We start from the raw sequence: 16613 nt of genomic DNA on the forward strand, positions 1-16613 counted from the left end.
GTCTTCAGAGACATTTAAACCGCCAAATCTTAATGTTAATTCAAATGGCATATGGTAGTGGGAATAGAAAAACACTGTTGATCCCAGGCCATACATGCATACGTGGCAATGAGGAGGCTGATAGATAAGTAGCAAAGAAACAGCAGCTATATGGCCAATAGGATCATAACCCTTCTTTGCTGTGGGATAGCTCCGTGCGCAGAAGTCCGCGCAAGTGGGGAAAGTTTTTGACTGCCATTCAATAGGGAGTGGCAAGAAGTGAATCTTTTGCGTACGTTTCGATTGCTATTCATGACGCCCGGCTATTTATATCCACATACCCTCTGAGTGGCGACCAAACACTCGCTTGGGTGCGAACTAAAGTGAGAAGGCGAAAAACTCTGCATGCGCTGGGTTTGGCGATGCAAAAGACCTTCCCAATGAAAAGGAAAACCAAGCCTTGTGATGACGACTACGGAAAACGGATAAAGGACTGTAATTTGAGGGTATGGAACCTGGAATATCCGGACCCTTAATGGGAAACGTGCCTCTGCCTAGCTGGTTGATGTCCTAGGGTAGACTAAGGCTGACATCAACACCTTAAAATAAATGCAATGAACGGGGCAATGGAAAAAATGCTGGGGCCTTGTGACGTCTACTACATTTGCTACCTAAAGGAGCGCAAATTCGGTATTGGATGGGTGAGAGAGGATGGGATCTTTGGCCCTACTGTCCGAAACTCAGCCTTCATGACGAAACGTCCGACAACGAACTGAGGCTAATCGACTTCGCCGGGCCCGAAAAATGGAAGTATCCAGTACCAGGATCAAGCAGTTAAAGATCCATCAAGCTACATGGCTCTCACCAGTTCGGTAAACGAAATCGATCATGTTGTGATAGACGAAAGGCACGTTTCCAGTGATTTAGACATTGCGTACACTCCGAAGGCCAAACATCGACTGTGACCACTATCTTGTTGCAGTCAAAATACGCACCTGGCTCTGCGCAGCAAAAAATGTGCGTCCAACAATGCAAGGAATGCTCAGCGTCGAAAAGCTGTAATCAAAACAGACTACCAGCTTATTGGCCACTCGGCTCACACCTGCTTGCGAGGTATTTGCTTTCATTGAGCAGATTGGACTGCATACCGCTCGTGGCATAAACACCTGACTATGATAGGCATACATGACAACATGATTTGACTTTCCAACCTTATAATCCACGAGGCGGCGGGACCCCTTTTTTTCTTCTGCCTCGCTGTTACAAGGTTAATACCAGAGCTAAATATTTAATACGCAACAATCGGCATCGATTTATTCGTAAATAAAGTGGAGTGGAAACTGATTAAAAGGGGCAAGAAAACAGTACAACGAGCGGCATGTAGCCCGAGTGCACGAATTACTGGCTAACCAGAATGTAGTACCACAGCCACAAGCTATTTCGCTAGCTACATACATCAGCTACATCAACCATAATACACTACAACCACAGCTACATATTGTGGGCAGTTTAGAGTATTTAAAATGTGTTAACTTTTTACAGCTCTTGCTACATACATACCCCAGCCTCACAATTTTGGTTAGTTCCGATAAAAAAAAAAACGTTCGGACAGTAAATAAAATAAACATAATAATGGGAGAAATTTGTTAAGTTTTTCTTTTTCTTTATCTGGTTGAATACTACTATCCCTATATTTTTACAATATATTTCCCGAATACATCATACAGCTATTGTAAATATTTTACTAATATTAGCACACTTTGGGAAAAAGTGCGAAAATCTTTAAAAAGATGGTGAAATATGGTGGGTGGTCCCTGGTTGCAGTTAGACACATAACCCACCCACACGTTTATTTTTTATTTTTATTTTTTTAACAACTTTTCCTCAAAAATCAAAGCAGTAACTCTTTTTACCACTTAGACAACAAAAATGTCTAGAATAATGCCCTCTTTCAAAAATATATTGCATGGTTAGCAAAAATGATGTTGGAAGTGCTTTTAAAAGCAAACAATAACTTTGTGATTTTTTTCCCTAAGCATTTGCTACGCTAATACGTCGATTGATATTACAAGACTGTAATTTTTTTCCATAAGCATTTGTTATGCCAATTCGACGATTGTGCCAGCAAACAGCGGAGTTTCCTGCATGGTAGCTTCATAAAGACTTAACACAAAAAAAGTGGAAGTCACATGAATGCAACAGAGAATTAAGATCGCATAAAGTTTTTGCTTTTGATTCAGCTGAAAAGATGCCATAACGAAGTACATATGTATGTATGTTTGTATTTATTAAGAGATAGTTACTTCTTATTTGCCTAAGTAATTAAAAACTCTTAGATGCTGTAAATCTTAATCGAATGTATAGTTGCTGAGGGCACTTAAGGGCCGGTTGTTCAATGTCTGATTACCACAAATCGGAGGTAGAAGATTTGGTTAAGTACAACGATTGCTTTATCGATCACATGTTACATGCATGATGTCGAAATCGTCGAAAGTGTAGTGGTAGTGATAACCACACATTGAACAACCGGCCCTAAATCTTGTATCACTACAATATTTTCAACTCTCTTCATCAATGCAAACGCGCTAAATGACAAATTTTAAATTTTATGGGCGAAGCAAAAAAGTTATTTGTATAAGGAATGTTTAAGATTGTTCTATAAAGGCTAATGGGCCGCATGAATAAGCAATTGCTTTTTATTAAAATTTCAGACTCAACTTTATTGCTTATCCTTTATTCATATGGCTCAACAAGTCTGCATCTTTTTTTATATTGTGGCCTTGAATTTTAGCAGAATGTGTTAAGAAGGAACTATATTTAAACTATATATTTAAAAACGTACTTTTGCAAGTGACGACGAAATACCTGTTTCTATTTGAGTAATTTACGAATATGGCAGGCAATTTTATCCTTTAAAAAACTACATAAAACAAATTTTATCAATTTATACAGTACAGAAAATATTCAACTTACTTTAGAAAAAGTATTTGTTAAATTCTCCTAAGTTGCTTTATCAAAAATGTATGTAAAAGTCTCTACATTGTCCAACACTTACACTAAAGTATACTAATGTTATTTTGGTATTAAGTGCTGCTCAGTCGAAATAGATTACTTTGTTGACAGTCCTTCAAAACATACATTTATCTGTACCTCATTTTGCCGTCTACTTAGCCTTGAAAATGCAGGTCGACAAGCGCACATACACATATGTACATATAGAAAATCGTCTTTCGTAAAGCAAAACGCAAAGATTTCCCATCCTACTCCTCAAAATCAGTTTCCTAATTGGTCTCTGCAAATACAGCCACATCCTTTCCGGTTTGATTACAGTACACATCCGCTCTGTTAGCAGCTCAGATATTCAGGGGGTTTTTCAATAAGTGGTTGCGTAACTTCAAACTACCATCGTTGTCCACTCATTATGGCCTATGGTGAGTTGATGAATACACAAGTAGCTGAGTTGCTTCCATTGGTATGAGTAATAAATGAAGTGAGCAAAAAAGGCAAAATGATGCGATATAAAAAATGGAAAAAGCATGTAGTCCGTTGATATCAGATGCAATTGCCAAATGTAATGTAAAACTAATTATGGCAACAGATCACGTTCGGAGTATTGACTACGGGCTAACTAATTCGTTTTTGACTAACTAATGCTTTGTTGATGTCATTGCTCAGTAGACGGCCGTAATTTCTTGTGGTGAGATTTATTTGCCGAAGGATACGAAACGCTTAAACAGACAGCAGCGTTGATCCTGAGTTGATCCGGATCAACGCTGCCGTTTGTTTATGCTTTAGATAACTTTGAAAGCGCTAACGAATTTATTGAATGCCGTAAGCGATTTCCGCTTTTTCAATTTCAAAATTTCAATTAAGGTTTGTTATTATGTAGTTAGTTACGAATTCAATTCGGTTTCGACTAAGCTTAGTTTTAAATGTATTTATTCGGGACTAAATTTTTTTATTTACAAATAATCTATCTCGGTAATATACTATATAGAAATTAAATTTTAAATGAAGATGCTAATTTTATAAAGTATGTATGTACATACATATGCACGTATATACTACAATAAGTACATTTATATGTAAATTTTAACAGTTTGTGTCTATCTAGGTTAATGAGGTTTTAATTAGGTGTATTTAACTCAGAGGTTCGTTAAACACCAAAAAGTATTGACCGTTCAAGACATATAAATTTCAAGTATGGTAGGAAAACGGCCGTTATTCTGCATTCAAGAACTCCAATCATGATTAATCATTGCCACTTGAAATGCACAGTTCATAAAAACAAACAAGTTTTAATTGAAAAAGTGTCGCGCAGCATTTTTTTGTTCTAATTATCAGACTAAAATATATAAACTATATAAATCTTGTTGCACTAAATTTATGTTAAAAAACAACAACTAGCTTAGTAACTATGCATATTAATCTACTTTCGCAATTGACTTTCACGGTTTTCCTCTTACAGCAGTTTGGTATATTTTAATTGGCATTTACGAATTGGTTAATTTTGAAAGACGTTTATTATTAGTAGTAATCTTCACGGCGTTTTTTGTACCATATTGGTTCGATTCCATCGCCAAACTGTGCCATCGTCACATACATAAACCAGCACACTGGAATCGCGTGAGAATGCTACCTGCCGCACAACAGAATTACACTTTAAATTATTTAGCGTACTTGTGTATGGATGCCCAGGATCGCCGGGATCAAGTTCCCACACATATACTTTGCCGTGCTGATTGCCCAATGCAATTATTTTGTGACACGGGTTAAAACCGAACCGTACAAACCATATTTCGCACTCATCGTAATCGAATTCTGCTATAATGGTGCATGACGGATCGTTTGGTTTAAGTGAGGACAAACTTTGATGCAGTTGTCCAGGCTTCCAACAGATAATGGAATTTTCACATGACTTAGAGAGTACATAATCGCCAAACCATTGTACACAATCAACATAATTGCGATGTATATCGCGCGTAGAGAAATCTGGAAAATGTTGCATTATTGTTGGGAATGGTCGCGGTGATTTCTGTGGATTGAATGTACGTGACAATTCGATTTTCTCCTTAAAATCGTTGGTGTTTATGAACCACAGTTTTAACGAATGGTCCATTCCACTGGACATAATACGTTCGCCGCGGAAATCAAAATCAATCGATAGCACCTCATCGCGATGTCCCTCTACACCACCAAAAATTGCAATACAAACATGTGACTGTGTGTTCCAAAGGCGTATGGCATGGTCTTTACTACCAGAGAGCAGTAAGTGCGGTTGTCGCGGATGATATTTCAGTTCGTTGATGGCCTGTCCATGGCCAATATAATTGCCTACAGTCTCATTGTTTTGCACATCAATAACGCGTATTACTCCGCGATAGCCGGCAGTGGCAAGTAATGGCAAAGATGTGTTAATATCATACGACCATGCGCATGTGTAAAATACCTCATCTGGCTGCAATTGAACAAGATTGATTACTTTTTATCTTCTTTACATGGAAATGCATTAACTTACATCCGGGTCTGCGTAGCAGAGAATCAATTTAATACTTCCTTGACGTGGGCATTCATAAACGGTACAGCGATTGCTGCCGGCAGTGGCGAATATATGCGGCTGATCGTTACCCAGCCAATGATTGAAACTAATGCCAAAAATGGCCTGACCATGATTTTCCTTCACATGATAACTAAAGCAAATTAAACTCATACAAATTATATTAGCAGCAAACAATCAAGCTTACTCATATTTGTATGCTGGTTTCCGCGCTTTTGCTTTGTTGCTACGTCTGTGACCACGCGATCGGCGAGCGGTAGGCGACTTGCTGCGTGAAGTATTATTCGTGCTAACGCTGGCGGTATCATCCTTTGAAAAAAATCAATGACACACAAATTATAATTCAGGTTTCCGCAAGAATATGTATAAACGGAAAATAAACTTACACCACCCGAGTCATCGCTATTTTCACCGTGAACACTTTTCTCAGATGATACGGCTTTATCACTTTTAACTTTGGACATATTGTATTAAAATAAAATTAAATGTTTAAAGCTATTTTACAAACGAACAACCATTGAAAATGTGTAAATTCGACACGCGTTTTTAATTGCTAACCGCCACTGGTTTGTTTGTATTTTAGGCGGCAACTTTTAGCTGTCAAACTGCCAGCTGAGCAAATTGCTCGTTGCCTGGCTGTGTTCAGTGCACACTCAGCGTACATGGTTGCACCCAACGTGGCCGATCTTTAGTAAGCAGTGTGTGCAAGCGAAACGCTTTCCCTTTTATGATAATAGTTGTGTTTTTTTACAAATTATCCAGTAACTTGCCAGTAACTCTCCAGTAACTTTATTTCTAAGAATTCGCTCTCATAGAAAAAATTTGCAAAAAAGTACGCGAACGCTTTTCCAGTAATAATTTGCAAGTTTCATGAACAGCTGATAAATTGGTTGTTTATTCGCAGCATATTCCCAATAAAACGATATATTTTATATTTAAATATGTTTGTTTTGAAAATTTCCACAATAAAAATCCACAAACAGTTTCCTTATTAGTTTAAATTTCATACAGCAACATGCGATCAGCTGTTTTGCGTACTGGCAAATTCTTACAAGTAAAAATTTATCCAGTAAAATCCAGTAAAAACTTGCAACTTCAGCTGTCATTTTTCGCTCTCTCAATTTCCCCTACTTTGCAAGTTTTTGCGTACGAAAACGCCAAAACATGAAAATTCGTAAAAACTTTTACTGGATTTTACTGGAAATGAGTAAAAAAACGCAACTAATTACATGTGATTTCGTTTATTCAAATATAAATATTCCTATGTGAGAATATTTTATTCGTTTAACGTTTTTTAACGAGAATTCGTGGAACACCCAGAGAATAGGGGGCGTTGAGCTAAAAAAAAGTATATGTGGCCCGCCCCTTTTTCCTGATTTTAAAGGAATACTTTTTTTTGGGGCATATTAACAAGGGCGTCGCTAAGGGAGTCTAAACGTGGAATTTTCAGTGTTTTTAAAAACTTATATTTCGAAAACTGTTGAACTGATTTTCAAAATGTGAATTTAAAAGGTAATTGAAATACTTTTCATTTGTTATATATATGTATCTATGTATATAATTTTACATATTTCGAGAAAAAAATGAAAATATGGAAATTTTTTTATAAAAATAGATGTTTTTCGGTAAAAAAAACATAGTTAACTATATTAACAAACATGTTTATCAGAAAGAGCACAAAAATACTTTTAAGTTGATAAGTGGTTTGTAACAAACAATTCTTCTGCACATCATATTTGACTAAATATATGTATATTAAAAAGTCGTTTTATATGATCAAAGAAAAAAGCGTCACACGTGAAATGTGGAATAAATAATCGCACGATTTTTCATTCCAAATTTTCATTAGGTATATATTAAATTATGCTTATATGTATAAAAGAAAATAGAAAATGGGGCGATTTGGTATTCCAAAATTTCATAACATCGCCACATTACGGTTTATAAAATTTACCAAATATAATTGTTTAAAATGTAGACGAAAATTATGAGGATAAATTAATAGAATATAACATTAATACAATTGTTTCATTTCACCGTTGGTAGTTGTTCTGAAACCTAACTATATAAAATTATACGTCAAATTAGAGAAGTTTTGTGCTCTTTTTGATAAACATATCTTTTATTATAGTTAGTAACGAATTTTTTTACGAAAAATTCATTTTTATAAAAACAAATTATCGTTTTTTTACTTATTCTCGAAATATGTACACATTATATACATAAATATATATATCGAATGAAAGGTCCTTCAATCACCTTTCCAACGGTGTCCATATTCTAAAAATACAAAATTAACACCTTTCGAAAAATAAGCTTTTGGAAATGTTGAAAATTTTACGTTTAGCCCCCTGTCAATTTGCACCAAAAAATGTTTACCGTTAAATTCAGCAAAAAGGGATGCACCACTTCCACTTTATCTTTTTCCTCCAGCTCAACGGTCCATATTTTTAGGTATTATTAAATTTCGAAAATTTAGTTTTCTTTTCACTTTCATATAGCTTCCCTCCATTTGCTGTCGAAATCAAACCGTTATCTCATCAATCATGTGCTTCCAATTCCTGTACGGATTTAATACGGTATATATTAGTGAGATTATCAAGGGCGAAATATGTAACAAATGTTACATGGAAAGTACTAATGCTAATCAAAACATAATACAACGTTTTTAAGTGTTTTATTGATTGGAGAGAAGATTTTTACTTAAAGGCTTCGAATTTAAAAATTATAATTTTTCTAAATCAAAGTTTTTTCCAACTTACATTACTCTACCTTGCGTAAAACGATTATTAAGGGCCAGTTTTTCAGCGCACGGCTGTGGTATAAACTCAGTTTAAACGACCCATCTGGCTGGTTTAAACTAAGATCAGCCTATCAAGTGTCAGTTAGTTGTTCAATTTAAACTCAGTGTACTTAATCTAAGTTTAAACTGGTGGTGGTGGTGAAAAACTGGTGTTACCGAACACCAAGTACAAAACTCGGTGTGAAGACCTCTACTATAAAAAGATTTATGTATGGTGCACATTATACTACGTTCGGATCGACAACGAATCACTTTGAAAAAAAGTTTCGGGATTGTGGGCTGAAGGCTGTTTTCCCCGGCTGGTAGTGTTTTCGTTGACATTTCTTACATCCTTTGTTTACAGTTTTGTTACAAAAAAAAAAAAAAAACCAAAGCATTAACAATAAGTCTGAACTGGCATATTAAACATGATAAATTATGACTTCCACTTCGATAAATATATCTAAAAACTAGTGCAGATACCGATTGGAATGAGTGGAACGTGAGCTTTCAAGTAGCTTAATGGGATAAAGAGTGCGTTCACGTATGTCATAATCCGAAAAATGTGTTTTTATGTGACGAGTAATACGATATCGTATGTGACGATTCGGGTTCTGCTTTTCGTTTGACATATTCTACATGGACGAAAACACAAGTTTTTGCCGAATACTAGTTTTAGCAACGAAAATTTGTTTTCGGTGACGGTCCGAACATGTTATTAGAGCGATACGATAACGGTATGATTTGAAAGCGATATCGACATGCTGACTAATTAAGAATTGGTAGGAAGCGATGAAAACTGTGCACAACAGCGACACTGCGGCATTATATATCCCTTGCGTATCGTGCAACTGAGCACTGTTTTCATCGCTTCCTACCAACTCCCAATTACTCAGCATTTCGATGTCGCTCTAATGTGCACCGTGCCTTTCATGGCGCGAAATATATTTTGACTTTACAAAAATGCAAATCAGCAGCTGTTTGTAGTTTTTTCAATTTTTAATGCCGACGTGGCATTACCCCGAATTAATAAAAATTTTAATGACAATGTGGGCGTTACTTAACGGGAAAATGCACTATTCAGGAAGTATTTTTTTTTTAATATGAACAAATCTGTGTTCGTATGGAAAAGTAGCTTATGTCGAAAGGCTGGCTTTAGTATAAATCGGCATTCGCAGCATACGATTGCGAATGATTTACGGGCGCTAAGCCGTTAAACAACTTTTAGCTAATAAACGTGCAAGAAATAGTTCCGGTACTAGCAAGTCAATATTCTTTTAAAGTCTCATCAAAAAATTCCTTGTCGTTTAAAAAATAAAGGGGATGCCGCATTATACTAAAACCGGCCTTTCGACATAAGCTACTTTTCCATACGAACACAGAAATAGTAGATTTGAAACTCGATAATATTTTGCATTAAAATTTGGCAGTTCAAACAAATTTTGGTGATTTTTGTAATGCAATATGCTTATAAGAAGAAAAAGAATAACCTTATTAATACAGTGAAACATACCTATTAAACGTTAACGTGCGTGGAAAATATACCACACAAAGCTGTTAGCCTGTTTTCATACCCCAGGATTTGCAGGTTTTACAGGATATACAGGAAAATCTGGGCTCGAAACCTCACTTACGATAACGTAAAAACACATTTTTCGGATTATGACTTACGTGAACGTACTCTGTAACGTATCACGTAATTTTCTTTCGTATCGTTTTCGATCCTTGAATGGATGTTACGATGCGAGCCCTGTTTTCGCCTTTAATAAACCTTGTATGACCTGGCGTGGGGAACATCGTTCCTGTAAAACCTGAATATCCTAAGATACGAGAACAAGCTATTTAAACAGATATGCATGAGTCTTAACGGAAACTTTTTCTATATAATGAAGATTAACCTTAAAAAATGTATTCGAAACAAATTTAGTTAAAACTACGTAACACTGCGAAATTTACTAGCTACTGCATTTTTTCTTCGAGTCTATTACAAACTATAAAATGTTTACTCAGTTCGAACCCCGAAAGCCGCCCAAAGGGTTTAAAATCTGGCAACACTCATAGTACGAAACAAAAGTGGTTTCCTATACAGACGGAAATGAAAAAAAAGAATTACAATCTACTGCGTCATTTCCCCACTGCAGAAATATAGCAGACAAAGTTAAAGTAATACATATAAAATACAAGAGTTTCATTTATTTGGATGCTAAAATGGATATGAAAATATGCCTTAGCGATGTGAGAATTATGTGCTGCAAACTTTCGTCGAGCTTCTGGTCCAGGCAATTTATTCGCCGACATTCGGTTATTACATTTAATATTATGGGAATGTGTTAAGTGATATTATAATATAATAATTAAAATTGTTGTGTGGATTACCTTATGGCTTCCTATTGCTGGTACATACATATATGTTTGATCTTAATCTAAACCAGTCAATAGCGATGAAATGTGTTAAGTGAACCAATTCATTTTTTGCATTATTTTTCAACTACTACCTAATAAGCAGTTAAACCAACCTTAAAATTCTGGCATGAAATATATTCATATGCATTTATAACAAACATTTTTTAAGTGCAATATGCGGATTTCTTAAACTTAAAGTAAGAAAGAATTAAATATTTATATTTTTAGTAAAATCATGCGACCAACTTTTAGCAAAAATAGTAATCAAAGATTAAACATACATAAAAAACTGTGCGAAATACAAAAATTTACAGATAAAAATTAGATAGTGTTAGGTTAAGTTATCGGAGTTTGCTGAAAAAGACTTATACAAGGTTTGGAAGTTATAAATGTATTAGACAGTTTCACAGATGGATAGACGAAGAATAGAATGCTAAAAGAAGACATATACATTAGAGCAAGACAGAGAAGACGCAAAATGTTTGCCAAAAAGAGACCGATACAGCAGTTTATACAGAATGTGGTTTTTATTTGTTGTTTTAGTTTGGCTAAAATGCTTATTAAGTATTTTGGTAGTGTGCAAGTTATTAAAGTTTCATTGTATAGATATATAGTAAGTATGTATACAAGTATATAACTCAACGAACCGAACGGGTTGAAAGGGGTTAAAGTTTAACGAAAATCGCTCAAAAGTTTTATAATACATTTTATTGTACATAATTAAATTTATTTAAACAATGAAAACAAAAAAAAAACACAACAAATTAGTGTCAACAATAAATCTTGTTAGAACTATAAAAACAGTAGGTATAAACTTTTATGTACGTTTTATTTGTCGTCGACGACATGGACCTCGCCCAAACCGGTGTGCGCAGGCGCCTTTGCCTCTGCATGGTTGCTTTATTACTACTACTGCTGCCGACACTCTGACCATCACCACCACGATGACCACCACCACTACATTGTTTCTCGCTTTTACCATCAGCAAAGCTAACTTTTGATGCCCCCGCCGCCGCCTCTGCCTCGCTGGCATTTGTGAGCCCTTGCTCTGCTTGCGCACCGGTTTTCGCATCGCTTGTTGCTGTCGTCACGTTATCCGTTTCCGCAGCTGCTTCAGTTTCCGGATCTGCTTCCATAATCGTGTCCGGCGGTCCTGTGGGCCCACTGTGCGTTTGGGGCGCCAGTGTTACTCCCTTGGTGCGACTATCGATGCTTGTTTGATTGTCAGACGCATTGTTTTGTTGTTGTTGGTTATCTGTGCGTAAACTACAACTGTTGCACAAATTGTTATTATCCTGATTGCTATGATTACTACCACCACCACCATCGCCATCGCCAGTGCCAGCACCGCTGCCGCAACTGTATTCTTGTTGCTCTTGATGCTGCTCGTCGTGGCTACGCTGGCTACAACTTACATTTCTGCAATTACCATTGCAACCTTGATGCGAATCATTTGGTTCGCGTGTTTGCTGACTGCTGCAGTGCACAGGTATGTTTGGCGGAGCGGAGCGAGAGTGTTACGGTTGCGCGGTTTTCAATTTTAGTTATTTTATGGTGATTTGTTTGGTGAAATTTTCAACAGTGTGCAGTGAGTAATAGCAACAGCAACGCACACAGAGTACAAGGAAGCCGTACAGCAGGTGCGCATTTTAGAGTAGCGGAATTTTGTGTAAACGTAAATATTTTTCAATGTTTTGTTTTTCAATGAGAGCGCAGAAAGAGAGAGAAGAAATTCAATTATAATTTTTAAAAATCTAAATTAAATTTTAGGATTAGTATTAGATTTTGTTAAAGAATTGTTTTGATTGAAATTTTACGGTTTATTTATTAAAATGGCATTTAAAAGTCTCAGTGAGAAATAGTCGACTGGGATAAAATTTATTTGTATTTCAATATCTTTAACTGAGTGTAATTTGAGAATAATAATGGCTAGAGCAAGCATCTAACATCCAACAAACACAACTGATTTATCGATGTTCGTCGTAATTTTTCACGTTAGTGGCATGGTTCGCGCGTTAGTGGCTAGCCTAAACCGTATAAAAAACATATTGTTTTTTTTTTTTAATTTTAAAATACCATAGCTAGCGATTCGTAAACAAAATATTTTCGGGAACACGAGTCCGCACATACTTTTTTTTCTGCGATTTTTATGATCTAAAGCCCCAGAACACTTGAAAATGTAGTATTTAATTTTCTTGTTTGAATTTTTCCATTTTTTTGTGGAAAATTTTTGCATTAGCCCAGTTAGGCAAAGTTTTACCAACATCCATGATTTTTAACCAAAAACTCAAATTTGTTTTATCGGACTAGCCATTATAATGATCAAATGACACCCACTCAAAGCCTTCTTCTAAAAGCAAAAATCAGCAGGTACTTTTTTTAGTAGATATGTATAGCGAAAGAAAAGACTATGAATTTCAAGTTTAACAAATAATGTTAGAAGTTTTCTCACTCTATATTTTGTAGCTAAATTTGTACTTGTACTAACTAAAAGTTAATTTCAATCGATTTAAATCTAAAGTAACTATTAACATCTAATTTAGTAGCATAAGAAATACTGAGAGCTAAAAGATCTTTTGTATCCTGGTAATTGGTCCTTAGTCATTGAGATGGCCCAAAATATTTCGAGATTCCCTGAATTTTGAAACGGTTCTTGATAGAAATACTCTTAGTTCCAGGGCGTAAAAACCAAGTCTCGGGCATCTCAGCATCCTCAAGAGAGAGCTGAAACTTAAATATCTAAGGGGTGTATATGCGAACAAAGATTATTGCCATCGCTTAGATAAGCGGTGAGTAACACGTAGTCAAAAGCCCTTGCTGTCAAAACTTTGACTCCTTTTGTCAACCGCCATTTCAATCACATCTAGATGATCATCGCTCATCGCATGAAAAAAGATCTGCTGTTTAGGCTAAATATCGATAGAAGTCCCATCCTGATAAAATTATTGGAGCTAGGGCCATTAGTTACGCTTATTGACCTTACGCTAATACGAAGGTGTTAAAAATCTCTTCTGCACTAATAAGTAGTAATTTAAGCGAATCCGTCTTTGGTTATTTGTATGCAATGTATATTAGGGTGATTCAGTAATTTTTTTAAATTTTTTTTTCCTCGAAACCATGCTCAAAAGTTTCGTTTAGATGCCAAAATAAGTGTCAGAAAATATGAGCCCTTAATACTAATATTAAGGGCCGGTTCTTCAATGTCTGGTTAACACAAATCGGAGGTAGAAGCTCCGGTTAAATACAACGTCTTCTTTATCGATCACATGCCATATGCATGATGTCGTAATCGCCGATAATGATGTTTAACTGGGTGGTAGTGATAACCAGACATTAAACAACCGACCCTAAGATTGTCCGCACCGCACTTTTCGATTCCCCATAAGAATAACACATGAAAAATATATTTTTTTTTTGCTTCTGATTTTTATATTTAACAAACGGTACAATGTACTGTAAAGATCTTGGAGTATTTTTGTAGAGAATTGAACGCTCTACCAAAAAAGTGGGGAGTCATTTTTAAATAAATCAACTCGGACAAAAGTTATTCGAGGTCAAATTCGAAAGGATGGTGAATCACTTTTGACCGAGTTGACTTATCGAAAAAAGTTATTTTTTCTCATATTTTCGGAAACTTATTTTTGCGTCTAAATGAAACTTTTGAGCACGGTTCCGAGGAAAAAAATAAACTTTTTTCTAAATTACCCTAATGTATATGCATGTATAAATCTCATAGATATCGGCATACAAAGATCTTTCAAGTCACAGTGCTTCTTGCTACACCCTAAAGTCTGTCTATCTATCTTTCTATAATAAAGTCAATGATAGCCGGGCTGGGTATATAAAAACCTTCAACATAAATTACACTTTTAAGTATTCTTCCTTAATTAGCATTATATCGGATGTATATTCTCAGAAGAGCAAACCCAACAAACATTTAGGTTAGAGAACGATTAGAAAGCGATTCCAATTCTAATGTGTTTCTCTAAGGTAGAAGATAAGAATACGATTAAAAAGACTGTTGAGAACTATAGGATTCTCCACAAAAAGGGGGGATAGTTCTCGATATCAAGAAAAAGGTTAGATATCTAATCGTATTCTAACATTGAATTCTAATTCATTTCTAATGTCTAGCGTTTTTTTTTTAAATTTTCTCTAATTGACATTCTCCTTTAATATAGTTCTCTAACCTGATTTTCGATTCGAAAACTACATTAGAATTCAACAACAAGCTGGGTCCCTCCTCTGAGGGGAGCTCAAAAAGTTCATGGAGTATAGAGAAAAAGGTTTCAAATTAAATATGAAATTGTTTCGCCTTTTGAATTATTTTAGCTGATAACTAGCAAAAGGAACCCCAGGAATTTTCATATATTTAGTTGATTTATACCACAAAAAAAAAGAAAAAATAATGTGTCTGGATTTCCGATTCGGAGAGATCTAACTTCATTTGGTTGGTTGGAAATCATACAGAGAGAGGCGTCTGAACTCTATAATACTCTGCACGAAAGTTTGGCCAAGATTTATTCTCCATTAACATTCTTGTTCTATCATCTAGATATTAGGCGCTGACCTTATTATCATAAAGGAATAGACCGGTTTTTGTTGGAAAAAACCTCTCGCAAAAATATGAGAACCAGGGTTGTCGTTTTCACGTCAATTGAAGTGCTTCACTTCGTTTATTTATTTTTTGGCTAATAGCTTGATTTGCTAAAGTATGCGTTACCATTTTCATAGACAAACATTCTGGAAATCAAGAAATTTTTCGCAAGGGCTAGCAAAATAGTGTCAATCGGAAAGAATTAAGGATATAAATATTTGAAATGTGTAGTTTGGAGTAAGCTATTGGCATTGTTGAGAAATGTCAGGGTTTTTTGCAAATCTTGGTTAAATCATAAATGTTTTATATAATAATATACAATTTGTAAAGTGAGCGGGACCTAAGAACACAACAAAAGTTATCTTATATTGGGACAACGTTATTTTACATTTACAGGGCCTTAGACCAAGGGCCAACCTATGGTGCATGCACAGACTTTTGGATGAAAAAAGTCGTAGCCCTAATGAAGACACTTATTTGCACTTTATTTCCTGCTGGTAACAGTCCTTATGAGAAGATTTACATAATGATCGGAGGAGTTTTCCTAGCTTAGTAAAGAGCTACGGAATACAATTTCTATGCGATTTACTTGTCTATTTAGAAAAATTGCGTGGTCAAGAATTGCAAGGCAGTCTCTCCATCTCGTGAACTTTTTGATCTCCCGTCTTAGGTTACCACTTCTATGTATGTACATATATCCACAATAGCTTCTGCTGAAAGGCACCATTGCTTATTTTACAAGTAATAATAAAAAAACGTATGGAAAACAGATGTTGAACTTTGACAGCAAAACGTTGTATTTACAGATGTGCCATGAAAAATGTATTTACGAGTATGTATGTATTATTGTAATGTATGGTAATGTAGTATGAAGAGACAATGCACTATACATAGTTATGTATGTAAGTTAATGCGAATGTTGAAGTTGATTCTGAAGTGAACAAACCATGAAAAGTCTAAGCACAGAATGTATGGCGTTCACTAAACTTTATGCAGATTTGTTTGGAATAATATTTACTATTTTCACGAAAATAGTTTATAGTTTTAGAAAACTAAGAAACATAGTAAGAGAGAGATACATAGAGGGACAGAAAAAGAGCGAGTAGTAGAAGTAAAGGCAGTGCAACAAGAGCTTGTCCTCTGCAAACGAAGTAAGTACTGAAAAGTAGACAATGCATTTTCAAGATATATGTAAAAGGGATGTCCGAAGTGAAAACAGGGACATGCTTCAAATTTCACTTAGTACAGAATGTATGAAAGTACAAAGGTGGGTAGACACGAGTTTGTGGAGGGAA

General features: G+C 35.4%; 2 protein-coding genes across 3 annotated transcripts in view; one reads left to right on the top strand and one right to left on the bottom strand.

Moving 5' to 3' along the window:
- Positions 1–16613, top strand: part of LOC118740478 (calcium/calmodulin-dependent 3',5'-cyclic nucleotide phosphodiesterase 1) — a 737853-nt gene that overhangs the window by 543349 nt on the left and 177891 nt on the right. The gene's annotated exons all lie outside the window — the stretch shown is intronic.
- LOC118740482 (polycomb protein esc-like) lies at positions 4005–6086 on the bottom strand. The gene is made up of 4 exons (XM_036472040.1): positions 5923–6086; positions 5724–5845; positions 5498–5669; positions 4005–5437 (listed from the first exon to the last, which is right to left on the bottom strand). The coding sequence occupies exons 1-4, from the start codon at positions 5998–6000 to the stop codon at positions 4520–4522; spliced, it is 1290 nt and encodes a 429-aa protein (XP_036327933.1). The 5' UTR covers positions 6001–6086; the 3' UTR covers positions 4005–4519.

This window comes from Rhagoletis pomonella, unplaced genomic scaffold (assembly GCF_013731165.1).
Source record: "Rhagoletis pomonella isolate Grant_MI unplaced genomic scaffold, Rhpom_1.0 Rhpom_scaffold_00006, whole genome shotgun sequence".
NCBI classification, from domain to species: Eukaryota; Metazoa; Arthropoda; class Insecta; order Diptera; family Tephritidae; genus Rhagoletis; species Rhagoletis pomonella.